The 19,154-nt window shown below is 39.3% G+C and overlaps 2 protein-coding genes across 2 annotated transcripts; one reads left to right on the forward strand and one right to left on the reverse strand.

The window, feature by feature from the left end:
• Positions 1-3,172: 3,172 nt before the first annotated feature.
• LOC148347401 (bone morphogenetic protein 4) lies at positions 3,173-8,233 on the forward strand. Its single transcript, XM_088323549.1, has 5 exons — positions 3,173-5,724; positions 6,170-6,309; positions 6,450-6,566; positions 6,638-6,827; positions 7,534-8,233. The coding sequence occupies exons 1-5, from the start codon at positions 5,469-5,471 to the stop codon at positions 7,947-7,949; spliced, it is 1,119 nt and encodes a 372-aa protein (XP_088179675.1). The 5' UTR covers positions 3,173-5,468; the 3' UTR covers positions 7,950-8,233.
• A 2,274-nt stretch (positions 8,234-10,507) lies between these two features.
• Positions 10,508-16,249, reverse strand: LOC148347402 (uncharacterized). Its single transcript, XM_088324210.1, has 2 exons — positions 12,976-16,249; positions 10,508-12,921 (listed from the first exon to the last, which is right to left on the reverse strand). Exons 1-2 carry the CDS (start codon positions 16,247-16,249, stop codon positions 10,508-10,510), a joined length of 5,688 nt encoding a protein of 1,895 aa, XP_088180336.1.
• Positions 16,250-19,154: the final 2,905 nt, after the last annotated feature.

Below are 19,154 nucleotides of genomic sequence, written 5' to 3' on the forward strand. Positions count from 1 at the left end.
GAATTTCTTACCAATGAAATTTCATCGTAAGAGCTCGCTGCTGTTCCGTTCTTTAAAATACCTTCTTTATCACTATGTGGGTCAGGTTTGGGTGTAAAAACCCTGGTGATCACATAATATTGATGAGGACAAAACATTGATTACTACTCTATATTGTTGGGGACGAACAGCGTTTTTAAAGTAATCCCATAATATAGTTGATAAAAGATGATTTCTTTAAATCGGTCGAAACACGTTCCACTGTCCACGCGAATACGCCCTTGGGCCGGTCTCCTATAAGCCTTTGGCTCAAACCGTCATCTAAAAAAACAAATGGATGTTGCCGAACAGGTGTTTTCGCTAAGCTTAAAACACACTTCTACTCTATAGCATATGAATAATCTATATTTTTTGTTGACAATATCTCTGTACTATTTGTAATTGCAACATCCATTGCAGTCTGGTCATTCTGAAAGGGGAATTACCACATGTGCGGTCCCTTCTCAAGGTTTCTTCATTTTCCTCATGTTGAGGATTTTGAGTTTTCCCTTGCCCTCATGTTGGTTTCAGATCAGGGGATTGTGTAATAATAGTCTGTGCAATAACCTGTGCAGCCCTTTGAGACTCTTTGTGATTAAGGGCTATACAAATAAAAATGACTTGACTTGACTTGTAGTGCCCAAATTTTCCAGTAGATGCGATAGAGGGCGCCGGTGTTTCCAACCCGGCATAAATAGTAGCCGTAAACGAAACTCAAGACACTAGCCTAGCCTCCGTATTTGTTGGCTAACTTACTTTGTAAAGTTGTGAATTCGTTCTTTTTGTATTTTTATAATTTTTATATGTATTTATTCATTCATTTCAAGTTTTACTAAATATATTTTATTAGTCAAGATCCAGCAACATTTCAAGCTTTAGGTTATGTCACATAACTGGACTCAAGAAGGTACATGGGGCCCGCTTTGTGGAAAAACAGGGGGGGGGGGGGGACAGGATAGAATATTAAATATTTTGATTTAATAATTGATATGAGGTGACGTTTTTTCATGTCATTGCAGGTTCTATTGGAGTACGAGTTGAGTCCCTTATGTCGACCGACGTCATGTGTCCCGCCTAGCTTCCTCTTTGGCACTACCAAGCAACAAACAGTAGGAGGCACTATTCCTGTCTGAATTGTTGTTAGGGGGGAAACATGGTCGAGAAAAACCTCTTATTCAAGTCAAGTCATATTTATTTGTACAGCCCTTTATCACAAAAAGTCTCAAGGGTGTGTACAGAGCACAAAAAACTAGTAAAATATAACAGCAGCTATATAACATTTTTGAAGGAACAGAAATATGTTAAGCAAAATATGGAAAAAATAAATATGTAACTTGGTTTACAAAGAATCCAAATCCATATGTAAAGTGAAAAGCTCTAGTCTTAAAGGTCTTAATGTGAGGTAGCCCTATCCTGGGAGTGTACTTTACTCAATTTTGACACACACAACATGAACATAATACATACCTGTCAACCTTCAGGGCTCCATGCCCTTACAAAATGTTGTATTTTCCCTTACAAAATACAAAATAATCTTACACCATATTTTTTTTTACAAACGTGTTTATGTAATTTAACATGTTATATTGTCCATGTGTTTCGTTATATCATATATATTGTTAATTAACATTTTGTTGTGAGATAGTGAGTTGCTCGACGACATGAATGGGGTTTATTATTAAAAAAAAAAGTTCAAAACTGAAGTAGCTTGGACGTTCACTGTAGAAGGAAAAATACATGCAAATATAATTAAGTAGAATAATACATTTTCTTATTCAGATTATGAATTCATTTACTGCATTACATTATAGTTGGTAATGTACTGATTAAATGGATAACCACAAACCTGTCTTTTTTCATTTTCTCTTTTTATACTTCCTTTTTTTCTTAACTTCTTTATACAACATAATAATTTGTAATATAATGCATCAAAGCAAGTGAGCCATTTGAGAGCCGGCTATCTTTAATTGAGCCGAAAAAGCCGGTTCTCCAAAAAGAGACGGACTTCCTTTCACTCCATCAACCCCCTGGCTTCGTTTTCAATGAAAAAAACGATACCGAGATAGAGGCTTCCGCGACGAACTCGTTTGACTTGATTGATTTGCCGTTTCGTGATAGTCGGTGTATCCTGGATGGTACCCATAATTGACAAATTTGCGTTTTTCCGTACAGATTTTCTTGTGCATCGTACATGTCTTAAAATGCATAATAAACGTACTTTGTACGGCAAAACCGTACAGGTTGACAGGTATGAAATAGGTAAAGTGAAAAGCTCTAGTCTTAAAGGTCTTAATGTGGGGTAGTTCTCAATTTTGACACACACGACATGAACATAATAGGACCTCTCCTCGCTGTCACGTCTTCAAATTCAATAAACCATTACTCATCTTTTTTTTGACTGCAGGATGCATCCTGTTTTATTAGTCCCATTAAATCCAACCAACTATAACTTATCTTTTTTTTTGACTGTAGAATTTATCCCGTGTTATTTGACAGCATGACCACTACAGTGATCACACCATTCAATATGAAAGGGCCTAAAACTGACTAATGGGGCCCCTACACAAATTTGAGTACAAAAAATGTCAACAACCTAATGCCGCTGAGTATTTGATGCTCTTCATTCCATGTGATTGATTAAAGATCATTGGGGAATAATTCCCATATTGGGGGGTCATGAGCGTCATGCTCTGTCACTGTTCAAACAAACCCGGTGGGAGGGGGTCCTCTCCGACAAAGCGACCAATGTGTTTGTGGGGGGCACATGGGCCGGTAACAATGCGCATCATGTGCGTCATGACTCTCGTGTTTCGTTTGCTTTCTTACAACTGGCTTCACACTGATAACGGACTGATGGCCATGGGGGGGGCATGATCGAGAAAAACTTTACTTTGGTCAAACCGCACAGTGATTTTTTTTTTTAATGTTTATGAAATATATATGTATTTTTGATGTTGGTATATATGTCTTGGTTTAATATTTTACTTTATTGAAAATGATATATCACTGCAGTTTAGTAGATGTACTCATCTGAGATGGCCTAGAGAGGGATGGGCGCCACGAGGTTGTTCTTGCCCAAGACACACCACAGGAAATGGTGCCCCTACGGCCAGTGTGGTTAAGGCATCCGACCGACCAACCAACCAACTCATTTGAGATATAATTGTCGGTCGGTCGGTGTTTGACGAATCTGCTAACTACTGCACCACAGAAACATTTATTTATTTAAATAATATGAGTGAGTTACAGATACATTTTTTTTTCTACATTACTTATTTTGTTCAATAATTTAAAAATAATTTTCCAGAGCCACCAAATAGAATCTTCTGTAGTTTACCATGCCACTTCATAGTAATTATGAAATACTCATTTTCTACTAGAAAATTAGAGAAAATGAAGGGATTTGTTTACCCCTCTAGGTGGTGGCCCTTGGTTTAAATACAAAGACTAGAAACAGTTTCAGTGCCACTTTAAATATTAATTGAGTAATATTTAAACACTAGATGGCACCGAATCGTCTAATGAGAAAGAAAACCAGTGCCAAATGATTGCAGCGTAGCAGCAATAAGCCAGACAAACATGGCGGCAACTACTAGGTTCGGATTCTGCTATGTAAAATAAATACAAATTTCTCAACCCAAAAAAATATTTAAAAAATGACATTGGTATGATAGTTAATGTTTGTTTACCCATTATTCAAATCTCTGTATTTTTTTACTGAATTACCGTATTTTCCGCACTATAAGGCGCACCTTGTTATAAGGCGCACCTTCAATGAATGATATATTTTAAAACTTTTTCCATACATAGGGCGCACCGCATTATAAGGCGCTACAGTAGAGGATGTAGTTACGTTATGCAACCATTAGATGGTGCTGCGCTAAAGAGAATGTCAACAAAACAGTCAGATATGTCAGTCAAACTTTATTAATAGATAACAAACAAGTTTTTCACAACTCCATTCACTCCCAAAATGAATAAACAGCTGTTTTATTATTTTCTCTGAGGTAAAGCATTTTCGTGACACATCTTTAACATCTTTGAACAACAGCAAGGCATAACATTTTACTTTTCCTCCATTTAGTCAACACGCAAAAAACGTCTGATACTGTTATGGTAAATTAAACGTTAGTGCAATCGCAATATAGTGACACTCGTAGTGTGCAAAAACAATAACAATAAAGCAATAACATAATAACTGTAAAATGTAAAACGTAAACACACAAAAGAAAAACATAAAGCTCACTCTATCAGCTCCTCATCTACGAATCCCTCGAATACTTCTTCTGCAGTGTTCGAGTCGAGTTGCCGTGCCAGCGCTGTTGCCTTCATTCGAATAGTGATTGTACTGACACTTCTACTTGCTGCTCTTTGTTCAACAACCCACTGTTCAAGTGTGTCCTTTTACTGTGGCCATCTCGCTTTATTGCCACGGAAACTTTGTTTAGTCTTCTTTACTTGGCGCAGCTCATCCTCACGCTTCCTCCACTTCCGCACCATCGATTCATTAATGTTAAACTCTCTTGCTGCTGCTCTATTTCCGTGTTCTACTGCGTGACTGATCGCCTTGAGTTTAAACTGCGTTGTAAGCGTGTCTCTTAATAGGAGCCATTTCAGGTTCTTTATACAAACGCACAAATAAAAGAGAATCGTTGTTTAATATTTCCCAGTATGCACAGCGCACTTCTTCTTCTACGCGAAAAATGGCGTCGGTGGCTGCTTACCGTAAATTGCGAGACCTGTCGCGGCTCAATATTGATCCATATATAAGGCGCACCGGAATATAAGGCGCATAGTCAGCTTTTAAAAAAAAAAAAAAAAGATTTTAGGTGCGCCTTATAGTGCGGAAGATACGGTAAGTTTTTATTTTGTGTACCTTTTGGTTTGTTTGTCTCTTTGGATCCCTCAACCACTAGGATTGTAGGGGAAACATTTCCTGTGGTGCATCTTGGGCAAGTAAAGCCTAGTGGTGCCCATCCCTCTTCGGGTCAACCTATGTTTCAACCTGGTCTCGAACCGGGGACCTTTTTCTAACAACTCATGGGCTTCCTCCAGTGATAAGTTAAGTATTTATGAAGCAAATATTTTGTGAGCCTTTTACTGTATATAGTTCCTTATTAATCGTTTGAGTTGACATTTTAAATTCATCTCCAAATTATTGTCATTATCATTTTGAAAGATGCTTAGTGACGACAAATATATCTTGCTTGCTTGTTGCAAATGGTACATGAATTGGCGGTCACGTGTGGTATTTACGTTTCTCTTTAGTTAATTATTTTTTTTTATCTCCAAACGACTCACTTTCAAGCAATCACCTCTCCTTTGTTTGCGTCATCAATCAGACTCCAATCATCCACTGATGTTAGCTGAATAGTGTCGTCAAATGGCTCGGGGCGCCCTTATCACATGCAGCCCTTGCAGATGCCCTTCCCAGTCTGCCCCTTGCCGGTATGTCAAGAGGAGCTGCTCACGTCTGGCTCATGCTTACCCTTATGCTGAGCTGTGCTTCCGAGCTGCCGACGGACGCAGGCCGCAATTTGACAGAAAAGTTTGATTTGAAAGATGAGGTCCAAATGGCTGTCCCGCACAAGAATGCGCCCAAGTTCATGTTGGATCTGTTCAAGGCCTTGTCAGTGACGGACAGCATGGAAAAAAGCCAGAGGCAGATTTTGGAGGGGAATGTAGTAAGGAGCTTTAAAGATAAAGGTTAGTGATATTTTACTGTGTGACATTTTACCGAAATCAGGAGATTTTGTTATTGTTTTAGATAAAATATTTAGACGTTAATGTATTAATGTTATTCAATATCTAAAAATATTGGAAATTATAGTGTTCCTTTTCATAATTTTCTGTATTTTCCTGCTGAATAACATTTGGGCCACAAATGGCCCGGATCATAGTTTTGACACTAGTACTCCAATCAATGCACGCGCTATTGTATGTCAATATTCTTCCTATTATCTTGAGAATGTGTTGACCAGACAGAATTTAAACTGCTAGTTGACTTTTTTTCTTTTCACCAAATATATTTACTCTTAAAATAGCACTTTTTTGTTGTTTTTATAATTAAATGCATTTTATTTTCTCAATGTTTTTGTAAAACATGTGTTCTAAAGTACGCCACTCTTTAAAGCGGTTATTATTATTTCAGGTCATGATGGCGAGAGATTCCACTTCTTCAACTTGTCTTCCTTCGGAAGAGACGAGAGGATGATAAAATCCGAGTTCCGTTGGTTTAGAAAAAAACAGAAGCATTTCTTGGGAAAGTTGTACAGGTCCCATTTCTATAAGGTACACAACATTTTCAATCAAAATCTTTGCCATTATGTTTTCTCCCTTACTAGCATTTACACTTATGTATACCTGCATATCATATATATTGAAACACAACTCCGGATTGTTCTTAACTAATACAACTTGTTACCACCAAGGTGGATTTATATGAAATGTTGGACAGCCAAGTAAAACCATGGCGAGGAAACCTCATCACCTCTAGACTTGTTCCTCTTTACACCCAAGGATGGGAAATCTTCAACGTCACACAAACAGTTGGTAGTCTTTGTTTGTTTCCCATCACCACTGTCAAACGATTTCAACCCAAATCATTCAACTTTTTTAGGCGTCCAAGTGGATTAGGAACAGCCAGGATAATAACGGTATCCTTGTGGTGACCACGCTGCCGTCTGGGACTTGGATGAACTCTGATCTTGGGTCATCCAAGCTCCACGGAGAAACATCTGACAATAACGCGTATTTGGTTATATTTTCGGATGATGGGAGGACAGGAGCGTCCAATCAGTCATACTTTGGTAAGTATGAAACCTTAAACACATGATAATTGAGTATAATTAAACATATTGAATTTTAACTGTATTCCGACAAAGATTAAATGCTGAAAAGGTGACCATTTTGGTCCTAATGTCATGAAATCGATCTTGGCTTTTCAATGTCATCTAACCATCATACCAAGATTAGAGCAAGCTATTTTAACCCTGATGGTTATCTGTTATGATCTCATGGTGGACTCATATAAAGAGGCACAGGAAAAGAAGCCCTTATGCTCAAATATGTGTAATAACAAAACCCAGATAAAAAGTAATAAAGAGAAGCAAACAAATTGTCCAAACCAAAAACAAGAAACAAAAAACAAACTTGACTTAACGTTGGCACTGACCTTACAACATAGGTTCTCAGGTACAGGCGCTATAGAAACTAGGAATGTTTGGAATCGAGTGGGGAAGATTGGATGCAGGTTTGCGCAGTCCCCCGACACCCCCTGGTAGGCGACCTCTGGGGGAAGGTAGATTCTGACAGTTACTGCAAAGCTTGCTGATACTATAAATCAGGTGAGTCGTACGACAAAAACATAAAACCTGCCGTTCTCCTAACTCGGGATCTAAATGGTTACAGTTTGTAGGTTCAAAGAGTATTTTGTCATTACATGGCCACATTTCACGAATATATCTGGAGAGATAATCATGGTTCAACATGGTTTTTAATCCTGTGCACATTCAGGGCAGATTCATCCTTCCGTTACCAATCCAGAACTCCACAACAACCCTACTAGGAGGCGGCGTGGAGCCCCAGTGCACATGCCCCGCGGCCATTCCCCGTCTTGCCAGAGGGTCTCCCTCTTTGTCGATTTTGAGGAGATCGGTTGGTCAGGCTGGATCATCTCGCCGCGGGGCTACAACGCTTATCACTGCAAGGGCTCCTGTCCATTCCCGCTGGGAGGCAGCTTACGAGCCACTAACCACGCCACAGTGCGCTCTATCATGAACGCGCTCAGGCTGTCGGTGGATCAAGTCGAAACGCCCTGCTGTGTTCCTGACAAGCTTCAGTCCATCAGTTTATTGTATTTTGATGATGAAGAGAATGTGGTCCTGAAGCAGTATGACGACATGGTGGCTCTGAGCTGCGGCTGCCATTGATTCGTCATAAAAATTGGACAAGTGACGCCCAGAGAGATTTTACACCCGCAACAACATATTTGTAATGTGAACGGACAAGAAATTCCTGATGAAGTCATAAAAACTCCAGACCCACCAAACATCTGATTGGATGGTTACTCAGCATTGACTGAGACAGAGTAATAGGTCACCTTTTGCAAATAATTCTAAAATTTCTGTTTTCCTTTGTTAGTAACTTTAAAATATTACTTTTTGGTTACTGCTGTTTAAAAAATGTGTCATAAAGTTGGTCTTGTGGCTCTGTTTGCACTTTGTATTTTATTTTCGAGTCAGCCGTTCTTCGATTTGTATATAATCTCTCCAGGAGAGAGCAGCAAAAGCAATTGTTGATCCAAAACAGGGATCAAGACCCTTTTAGACCCAAAGACCCATAAAAGCTAGAGTATTTAGATTTTTTTTTTTTGAGCGCTAAAATGTATATTTTAAGACAAAATTCAACAAAACCACCAAAGACGCTCTCCAGACAAAATTTACTTCTTTAGCACATTTTTTTTTCACTGGGTGATGTTAATTTGATAAACTGTTTGAAATAATATTACCAGAGCCTGTGTCCCACATCAATATATTTGTGCCACTTAAAATTTGTCTCCCTCCTGTCGTTACTTAAGAATGTTGAGGCTCATTTTTGTCCTAAATAATGGTTTAAAAGCAAGGTGCGAGCAAAGTTCTTTTTTAAAAGTGTCACAAAATACTGCAAACAAGAATAACATATTTACCTTCAGTGCAGACGGTGCTGGGTGAGGAGAAGAAAGGTGCGTAGGAGAAGATTCACACGAAGAAAGGTGCGTGTGAATCTATCTATCAACATAGATTGATGAGCTTCCCTATAAAGGATTATTAAGCAATCTTCAGCCAAAATGGAGTCTGTTGGTCTAACACTTTGACTGTAAATTTGCTCTTGGTAAAAAATCTGATAATAGAAAACCATTTTACATTAATGTTGTCTATTTCATTGCAAACACATTGAAAAACCAGAAGATCATTTACAAGTAATAACTCTCATCACTTTCATATTTTGATAACACACTGCATTTATAATAAATATTCACTGTTCATATTCAAACACATCACTTTTTACATATAAATGCATTGTCCCAAAAACTTTTTTAAAAAGGACACCTCTATGAAGTTGTCTAAACTTACATTCACCACAAGTTGGCCATACCCTTTATTTTCAGTGTACATTCAAGTCATCAGGCATAAAGATAAGTAAAAAGTGATTTAATCTATTAATAACACCTAATGATGTTGGCAGTACGTTGGAATAGTGTTTGGCACTTGTCCTTCACAGTTCTGAGTGTTGCGATTGAAAACTAAACTCCATTTAAAACACCTACATTATTTCTTAAATTCCCTATCAGTAGACTCAGCATTAAGTTATAGAATCCACCATTGTTCACTGGCAATGTTCCCTCTAATTTTCCACGGGTCTGAGCGTTCACACAAAGTCGGTGAGCAATCCTTGAAACAACACTGAGCAACAGCAATCCCAAGTGTGACAACTTAGTCATTTTCAAACATGTCCAAAACTTGACATCAAGTTACATTTTGCTGAGTTTCCGGCAATGCACATTTTGCATTATTAATGTATTATTGCAAAGGTTGTATGGCCTACAAACATCATTTGTTTTTACAAAAATTCTTGCACAAGATTTCAATTTCTTTTTTTTCCTGGTATCTTTTGTCGCATAATACTAACAATTTTGGGGGCTTATTTAGTCGGTTGCACGGTACAGAACTGTATTTAATCACATTTTTTAGTGGACGTACGATGTTGGCAACAAGATTGACTTGGTATAATTGGAAATGATTTGAATGCAACACAAACTTTTTCTTCTTTTTCCCTATTTTTTTTTATTCCTTTAAAAAAATCTCATTGTGTTTATTTTTTCCTAGCTGTTATTTTTTTCTTTTTGTTATCTATTTACTTTTTTCCTTTGTTTCTTTCTTTTGTTTTTTTCTGAATTTTTCCTTCCTTTTTCTCTTCCTTATGTTTCTTTTTTTCTCAGCTTTTCACTACTTTTTCATTTTGGTATTATTTTTCTTTTTTGTTCTATTTCCCCCCCTTCCTTGAAGTCATTTTGTGCACAATTTCACATAGTATTTGGTCGTGTAGGGATTAAAGAAGCAAAAACAACCTGAAGAGCCGTTTGGGACCCGAAAGAGCCGGTTCTTTTTAGTGAGCCAAGCCGAAGAAGCCGGTTCTTAAAAAACTCCACTGACTTTACTCAACTCAAGCCCTGATTTTTGTGAGCTGGCTAGATTGTCTTGTGCGCGGAAAAGCTCTGGGTAGTGCACAGTTCGAAGGAACATTGCGCTGGATAGATTTTCTTGTGCGCTGAGAATGTGCGCGATTGCGCACGCGCGCAGCTTAGAGGGAACATTGTTCACTGGTATTTTACACCCATATCAGAATTGAGAATGATCAATTTTGGTATTTGTTTCATTAAAAACATTACTTGTTAACAGTTGAAAAGTTGGTGAAACAAACAATCTTGTGCAAAGTCATCCTTATCAACTCAACTTGGACTGTCCACTTCTTCAGTACCAAGGAAGTCATCTAACATGTGTCCATGCTGCCTGAAGACAGGCTCCAAATAGGGACGTCCATCCTCGTATTGGCTTTGCCTTGTCATGTCCAAGTGCTGAAGTTCTTCTTGCTCCACGTGAGGTACTTGGACGGTATTGTTTGGAACCATGGAAGGCAGTGGCACTGGAACAAAACCATGGTAAACCACCAGCGGCGTGGGCAGAACCTCCATGGGTGAAGCCTGAAGAACAGCTCCCTCTGGGAGCTGGACTGGCAGCTGCACGTAACCTCCCGTATCAGGGTCAAAAAAGGTTTTAGTTTTGACTTGGATGGGCATGTCCACAAAATAATACTGTCCCGAGTCTGGATCCTGAAGGAGCTTCCGTTGGGTCATGGGGATGGACTGCGTGACAACACCGTGCTCAGTGCTGGACTGGCGAGAGAGTTGGCTGGTGCGGCTTGACTGCCGAGAAAAACTCGGCGGCTGGGGGAGCTGTAGACAGTGTGTGTCAATGCTCTGACTCCTTCTCAGTGGTTTCTCCCGTCCCACTTTTTCTTTGGCTCGGCCCCGCTGCTGAAATTCGTCTATAATGGATCTCTCAACGCGCAAGCTTCTTGGGTCGAGACGTTCCTGGACAGAAGTGCCAGTGCTACTTCTGCGGCCCACTCTGTCTCCTAAGTATCGGTCGATGCTTTGTGAGCGAGCGTTGAGCGCTGGTCTTTCACCAGTTTGGGGATTGTAGACGGGGACATTGCTGGTGAATCGATCACAGCTGTAGTGCCTTTGGTCAAGTTTGTCCCTGGTTTGTCTGCTACTGCTACGGCCTCGTTCAGTAGAGTGTGCATCTTTACAATTATTGCCTTCTACGGAATCCTGACGCAATCTTCTTGTCTTCTGTGTAAATTCTGATTGTTTCAGAAGATGTTCGTCACCATTGACAATAAATGTATCATTGCCTTTTTTGCCATGTTTCTGACCTTCTCTCTGGTGCTTTTTCTCATTGCTCTTTGTCTCAGACTTGTCACTCTTTTGTTTCCTCGGAGTTGACTTATGGCCCTCTTCCTTTTTAATCCGTCGGTTGGTCAGCTTCATGGCCTTAAGAACAGCCCGCTCAGATTTGGGTAGAACAGCTGGGGGTTTGGTGTACCCTGATTGGCTGTCGTTAAAACTGCAGGTGGATTCAGAGCGTTCACTGGGAACCTTCAACAGATCTCGCTCTGCTAATGGCACTTTCAAAGTTCCCAGTTCTTCAGATAGGGGACTTGCTGGTGAAAAGCTGTCCACATTTTCATTGTGGAGTGCAGGAGGTCCTATTTCATTGTCTTTCTTTGATTTGTCTTTTTGCATGATCAATGGCTGGGGTAAGATGTTTGAAACGGTCTCATTTGGCTTAGACACACCGTTTGCACCTAAGGTGGTGGATTTATTTTCCGGATTTAGACTTTCATGTAGTAAATGTAAATCATCCTCTTCCTTCTCGAATGTAGTCATCAGGCTCTTTGGTGTCCAAGGTTGTATTGTCTTTTTCGGCTTATTGCTTATAGTGTTGTTTTTAATTTTGAATAATGCAGGGATGTCCAAAGTTGGAGCAAACACAGTTGAAGGTGACTTTGGTGTTTGAATATGATGATCTTCGGATGAATTAGGACATTCACTTGTACTGTCTTTGATTCCCTTGTGAATTTGCTTCATATGTTCAGACTTTATTGGTTCTTTGACAATGTCTGAGTCACCTTCCAGATTGTGTAATGAATAATCTTCCATTCCTTGGTTTTCTGCATTATTTTTTAATGTCCCAAGACTAGGATCTCTCCTGTTGTCCAGCCCCATCTTATCTAGATTCTCCAAAGAGTGGTAAACAATTGATTCAGCATTCCTGTGTGATGGACTCTCCACAGAAAAATAGGAAGATTTGGAAGAAATACTGTTGTGATCATCAACACTCACACCGTTTACAAGCAGTTCAGGGGATATTATAGTCCTGGAAATAATTTGTGCATCAATATCACCCTTGTCCTTGGGCATTTTGTCAAGGTTTTCTGTTGCAACATCTAGTTCTAGTTCATTTCTTCTGATTTTGGCTTCTTCTGTGGCATCATTAACTGGTTCTGAATCTGCTTTTACAGCCAATAGGTAAGAATAGCGTTTTTGATTTTGCACAGAAGTTAAATAAGGGTCACAGTTAACTGTGTCATTACTCGATGTATGACTTGATACACCATTCATAATGCTTGGCAAAGCATCTTTTCTGATTGAAGTTTTTTCAGAGATGTTTAATTCCTCCTGTGCTTTGTTTTTATCATCTCTGTTACGCAATTCTTTATCATCAAAGTTTCCTTTTTTAGCATGTCCAGCTTTTTTAATCCTTGGTGGTGCAGAGGGCGTATCTAACCAAGTGTTCCCTTTTTCCACAGCGTTTTCTGATAATTGACTTAAATTAGGATCTTTTTCTACACATTGAGCAGCATTTTCAATATTTGTTTGATTGGTATACTTTAGGTCCAACTTTGAATTCGAATTTAGGTCACTGTCAATGTTGTTTATGCCAGGTTGGGCTGCCACTCTTCCTTCTGGTCTTTGGGTCTCACCCTGTCTAGGTTCAGTTTGGGAGAGGATCTGTCTCATGTGCTTATTGTCTCTCAAATCCCCCAACCTCTCTCTTAGATCTTTTTCCTTTTCTGTTACACAACTTTCAATTTCATTGGCTACTGATTCTTTCACATATTTACTTGCCTGTACCTTTGATGCAATACTTTTGTTTACATTTTCAGCTAATATTAGATTATCATCCTGATCAATGGCTTTATTCTTCATTGTTTGCCTACTCAAGATTACCTCCTCCAGGGCCAATTTAGCCTTGTCATAGTTATCATTCATAAGTGTTTTGTTTATCATGACATTACCGCCCACCTTTTTGTGAACCTCCTGCCTACTCAGCTGCTTCTCTTTCTTGTCAAATATGTCCCTCTTAGCCAACGTGTTCCCCCTCATAGACATCATTCCTTTCTTAATGTTCCTTAACTCTCTAGAGATCAAATCGTGTTTTGCTCTGGCCTCCTCATCTATGTTGGGACCTCTAGTTCTATTCTCTCGCTCACATAGTCGTGCCCTCTCGAGCTCCTTAAGAGCATGCAAGTCATGAATGATGTGTTCACTGTCTCCCAAAGAATTCCCATTGCTTCTCATTATCACCTTAGCATCACTTTCATAGTTTTCATGTTTCGGGTCTGTTGTAGAATGCCTTTGACATTTTATATAATCGTTCAGTCTGTCTGAGAATCCATGCTCTTGCTGGTTTTTACTATCTTGGATGATTTCCCCCATTTCACCTTTAGAAAGTTGATCAGTAAGTTGTTGTTTCTTTTTATCCAAAGCAAGTTGGATGCCAGTTCTGGTAAGGTTCTTCTTTGGAACTGGCGGGGGATCTTTCTTTACAATAACATTATGCAACTCATTTGGGACTGGTTCCTTTTCTGATACTATTCTCTTTACATTCATATCTTGTGGACCCACAAACATCTCATCCTTGTCCCTGAATTCTTCTCTGTCTGGAATGGGTTTATTGATGCTTTCAGACTGAGTCACATTTAGCACTTTGTTTTTTGTTGCATGCATAGCATCCTTTGCAGCCCTTATGACATCCTCTGTGCTCATTGTTGCCCCCCTGCTCTTCTTCACATTTGAACTAACGTTCTCCTCTTTAAAGCTTTTTTCTTTTAAGGGTTTCAGAGTATTATTTGTTTCGTCTAATACTTCTGTTGGTTCTTTCCTGATTTGTTCATTAGATGTGAGTGTTTCCTGTTCACACTCTAGGGCTTCGATTAGTGGTGAATGTACTTGTTTGATGTTGGGTGATGGCCCTGGTGGTACTTTGGCTGGATTCACAAGTGAAAGCTCATTTGTGTAATCTGTGGATACTGGAGGTTCTGATTTTTTGTAAAGGTTAAGTGATGGATAATTTTGTTTTTTAGCCATGAGGTTTTTGTTCCTTTTTATGTGCATATTTTGGTAGTTTGCATTATCATCACCAACATTCACGTTAACGGCATTCTCCTTTTTGTTTTGTAGCAGCTTAGATAACAAATAATCATCATCACACTCTGACCTGTCTGCTACATGTTCACTAAGACTAAGACCAGTTGGGTGATTGACCGATTCTAAAACTGGACTGCATACTGTTTGAACTTCTTTGAAAATAGCGGGAGTGCTTGAATCAGATTTGTCACACTCTGAATTGTTTTGTAGTTTTATATTCTCTGACAATGGAGATTGGGAATCAATTTCAGGTGCTTCTGAAGTTTTGAATTTGGGAGGACTGTACCGACTTTTAACCCTCTTCCTGTTGTCCTTGAGGTTGAAGAGGATGCTTGACGCCAGTGATTTGTATCCATCTCGCTTGATGAGAGGTTCAGGTGACAGTTTAGCTTCCGAATGAGGTCTGCGCGGAAGATCCAGTGCAGAAGGTGAAAGGACTGCAGAGAGAATTTCAGATGTTTCTGTCGGTTGCCTGGAGGGAATGACGGGTGTCATTAGCTGGCAGATACTAAATGGAGTAGAGGCCAAAGGGCTGACTTTTTCAACCGCCTTCACATCCAAAGACCTTGTGATATTTGGGATCAATGATACATTTTTGTCTAATGTTGCTGTTAAACTCTTGTCCTGAGGTTCTTGCTTAACAGGAACTGTACTTTTTCCGTTTAGATGTGTTTTTCTCCAGGGGACAGCACTTGCTTCAGTTATATCCGAAGAGCTCCTTTTTTGAAGCTGTGCTGCTGAGGGCTTTGGCGGGACCTTTGGTGCTGAAGTGGAAATGGTAGATTTAGGCGCTACAGGAGGAGGTGGAGGGGGTGGAGGCGTTGGTGGAGGAGTAGGAACAGAATCAGGAGGAGGAGGGGTCTCACCTGCTTCTTTCAATATCCTTTCTGTCTTCAGAGTTTCTTTTTTATGAGCCTCAGTTAACTCTTTGTAAAATGGTAGATCGTACCATTTTGGAGTAATATCTTCAGGAAGAATGGAAGTATTTGCTTGGCTAAAGCAGAAGTGATTCATCCCTTCCCATGTCTGGAAAGGGCTAAACTCACTGTGGAGGAAAAGGTTTTTCACATTCAGCTTCGCAAGTTTGACTGTAGATTTCCCATTTTTGATCTTCGATGATTTCCCCTTGCTAGTCTTAGTCAATGTTTCATATCCAAATTGATTTAAAGGATTTTTCAGGCCATGTCCAAGACTATTGTGATAATCAGAGGAGAATTCCGACAGTTCATTCTGGATGCTCCGAAGGGCAGATTTGTCCCATGATTCCCCATTGGCCTCTGCCACGCTACAGTTTTTGACGAACATTCCCTCACATTTATCCCCAGTATTGCTTAATGCCTTTAGAAACGACGACATATTAGAGATGTTCTTATCTCCGTCTTTGCCGTTTTTCCGTTGCTTTTTTGATTCCTTTTGGTGAATTTTTTTCAGCGGCTCTCCTGCCACGGGTTTATGACAGCTGAACGGCGAGTATCCATACAGGAAGTTATCGTTATAAACAGCGTCATCTCCGACGCAGAGACTCCTAAAGGCTCGGTCGGTTAGCGTGCTGACCTCACGGTCGGTATCGTCCATGAGCAAATCGGTGAAGCCATTGGGGAAGCGATGATGGAGCATGTTGCCTCCCCGGTGGCCCATGTGACGCTTTGCCACACAGCCCGTCATGTCGACCGGTTTCCTTCTAGTTTGCGCCATGTCTGGCTAGCTCAAACACGGGTAGAACCCCTTGTGGTCATGGTGACATCAGGCCTGCGGCGGAAAAAATCTGAGGAGAACATATATCCATCAGGTATGCAAGTATTAAAAGAATGAGTGGCCTGGTCACAAAAACAATTTGCTTGTAAAAGGGTTTTGCTTTTAGTAAATCTCTTAAAGAGACTGAAGGCTATAGCCTGTTTTCAATGAATGAGATTTAGATCATTTTAGAACAACCCTTTAGACTTCTCGAGATTACCTGACATCAACCATGTGGGTTACTTTTGCTGCAAGTGCATGATTCTGTCCTACCAGCAGACAAACTCTTCATAATGCAAGTCTATTTATAGCAATATCTATTATATAGATTAGTAGAGCTAAATTCATGCTTTTGATTTTCAGATATTAAGCTTTTCAAGTTTTGAATTGGTGATATTTACTTTTTATTCCGATAAAATATTACCTCATGCCACATTTCAGGGGTCACCATTGAAAACATTTTTCCCCTGAATATTTTTTTATTATATATACAGTTAAGCAGCAGGTTCATGTTTTGTGCCCCTTCGGCCACAGCTGTTCTACTGTATCTTACTGGCTATCTGGGTGAGAGCTTAGAATAGCTCATTAACCCATTTTTATACCCTGACCTGGGAACATGGTCATTCACTCTTTACTGGTCACTATGAAACTGACTGCATAAGCACACTAATATACAATATGCTTTTGAAAAATATGTGTTTCCAGTACTCATTGAGATCTCCAAACACATTAACATTAACGTGTGAACATCCGACCATTTGGTTCATCATTTAAAATATAATATCCGTGAGCTGGGTTAACTGTAGATTAAAAAAAAAAAAAAAAACAATATTGTAATTTTTCAGCCCCCTTGAAAGAATTTTTGTGACCATGTAACATTTGTAAAATCAAATTTGTTGGCTTTTTAGAGCAAGAACCGGCGACTGTTGGCACTGAAGGTACTTTCCCAGCAGCCGAGTATTTATACCCAAGACATGGGACACTATCAATTTATTTGCACTGTACCCATGTGTAGATTTAGGACTAGGATGAAATGTAATAGTCATCTTTTTGGTTTTAAATTTTTCTTTTGGCAAGAAATCGTTGGTAGACCAGTTCTTACAGCAAATGTTAGAACAACAAATGTCCACTGTCCAATTTCAGAATCCAGCCCAGGGTCCACCCACCTTGTTTTTTTCATGTTGCATCAAAGGGTCCCATCCAGACTGTAACACTGCAAATCCTCAGCATAAAATCCAGTTAATTTACGAAAAGAAATCTCAGGTCAGCATGAGTTAGTCCTTGTGCTCCATTTTCAACTTCACTCGGCGTGGCCAGGCTGCTGATAGCGAGCTGAGAAGCTACCAAAATAGACCCGCAAGTCAGTGTGGCCAAAGCCAGCCTCGAGACCCTCGTACACATCCATGCTCGCTCCTATTGAAATAACCCATGGGTGTCGAGTAGCAGGGCCCAGGACGGGCCAAGCGGGATGAAATGGACACTGTCATTGGTTATTTTTGAAAGCAAGCAACACAGCGTGGCCTCATGGACTTCCTCTTTACTGTTAGTCACCTGTTGAGAAGATAACACAAGGACTCAACAGTTTGGATTGAGGCCTCTTTTGTGTAAGAATTAGTCAAAGTTAAAGCTTTAACTCAAGTTAGGTCAAAGTTTTAAGTCACCAATGGCAAATCAATAGCCCCGATTGAGGCCTCTTTAACTTAATTTAACTTAAGATATACATTGTATAACATTTGACCACTAGATCGCACTGCATTGTCTAAGGCGAATGAAAACCAGTGCCAATGAGCACAGCGTAGCAGCAAGATGCCTGGCAAAAATGGTGGCGACTTCAAGGTATGGATTCCAATATGCAAAAGAAATACAAATTTTTCAACATATGAATATTTATCAAAATGGTTGGCTTATTTTTCCCCATTTTTCAAATTAATGTCTTGTTTTTTTACTGAATAATGATTTTCTTACCACTAGGAGATGCGAAATATGACACACTTTCCCTTCAAGGTTTAACTTTCACTTCATTAATAAGAATTATATAACTTGGGTAGATGGCAATATATATTTACAATGTATATTTACTGTGTATGTATATATATATATATATATATATATATATATATATATATATATACATATTATATACTGTATATATTAAGGGCTGCACAAATACAGTACCCTTGACTTGACTTACTGATTACCATTGAGCTTTGTTATTAGAAGTACAAAACATTGTTTTCTTAAATAAGTATTTAATATTGACTCAATAGGTTTATCTCTTTAAAAATTACCTTTATTGTCATCATATTTTGACATTCTTTATTCCAATAAATCAAAATACTTTAAATTAATATGTACCTATATTTACTCTCTTTGTTTTATTGTTCTTGGTTTTCTTTTACATGATTTTTGATCTTGTTATAAAAAAAAATGATTACCCTCGGCGGTCGAATGGTCAGCGCATCAGCCCCACGGTAGAGTTCCAGGGTTCGATTAGAGCTACACCTCCCCGCCTCCTCATTCTTTTGGTATTTCATTTTTTTGGGATTAAATTTATTATAATATAAGTATTTTTATTTACATTGAACAACAACACACCTTACCATATTCTATAACAATAATAAACAAAAATAGCGAGTTGCGAATTCAGAATCCACCCCACCTCAAGCAAAGATTGGCTAATGTGTGTTGACACACTCGCTTTACGTAGCCATGTCGTAACACGGATCTAGTTGTCTGGTTTTAAGGGACACACAGCTGTTGTTGACGTGAGATAGAGATTTAAATGTGCGTGAGGTAGGGGTTGTTCGATTGTGGCAATCGATGAAGTCACGTCGTCTCAATAGGATCACTGATGGAGTAGTCAACA

The sequence above is a fragment of the Urocampus carinirostris genome, chromosome 19 (genome assembly GCF_059441175.1).
Source record: "Urocampus carinirostris isolate Australia breed hairy pipefish chromosome 19, RoL_Ucar_1.0, whole genome shotgun sequence".
NCBI classification, from domain to species: Eukaryota; Metazoa; Chordata; class Actinopteri; order Syngnathiformes; family Syngnathidae; genus Urocampus; species Urocampus carinirostris.

Bases quoted from the DNA above. Each gene is read 5' to 3' on its own strand.
- LOC148347401 (XM_088323549.1), top strand. From the start codon at position 5,469: ATGTCAAGAGGAGCTGCTCACGTCTGGCTCATGCTTACCCTTATGCTG. The intron at 5,725-6,169 runs GTTAGTGATATT...TTATTATTTCAG, and splicing joins AAGGAGCTTTAAAGATAAAG to GTCATGATGGCGAGAGATTC. The intron at 6,567-6,637 runs GTTGGTAGTCTT...CAACTTTTTTAG, and splicing joins TCTTCAACGTCACACAAACA to GCGTCCAAGTGGATTAGGAA.
- LOC148347402 (XM_088324210.1), bottom strand. From the start codon at position 16,249: ATGGCGCAAACTAGAAGGAAACCGGTCGACATGACGGGCTGTGTGGCA. The intron at 12,922-12,975 runs GTGTAGAAAAAG...CTGTGGAAAAAG, and splicing joins TATTGAAAATGCTGCTCAAT to GGAACACTTGGTTAGATACG.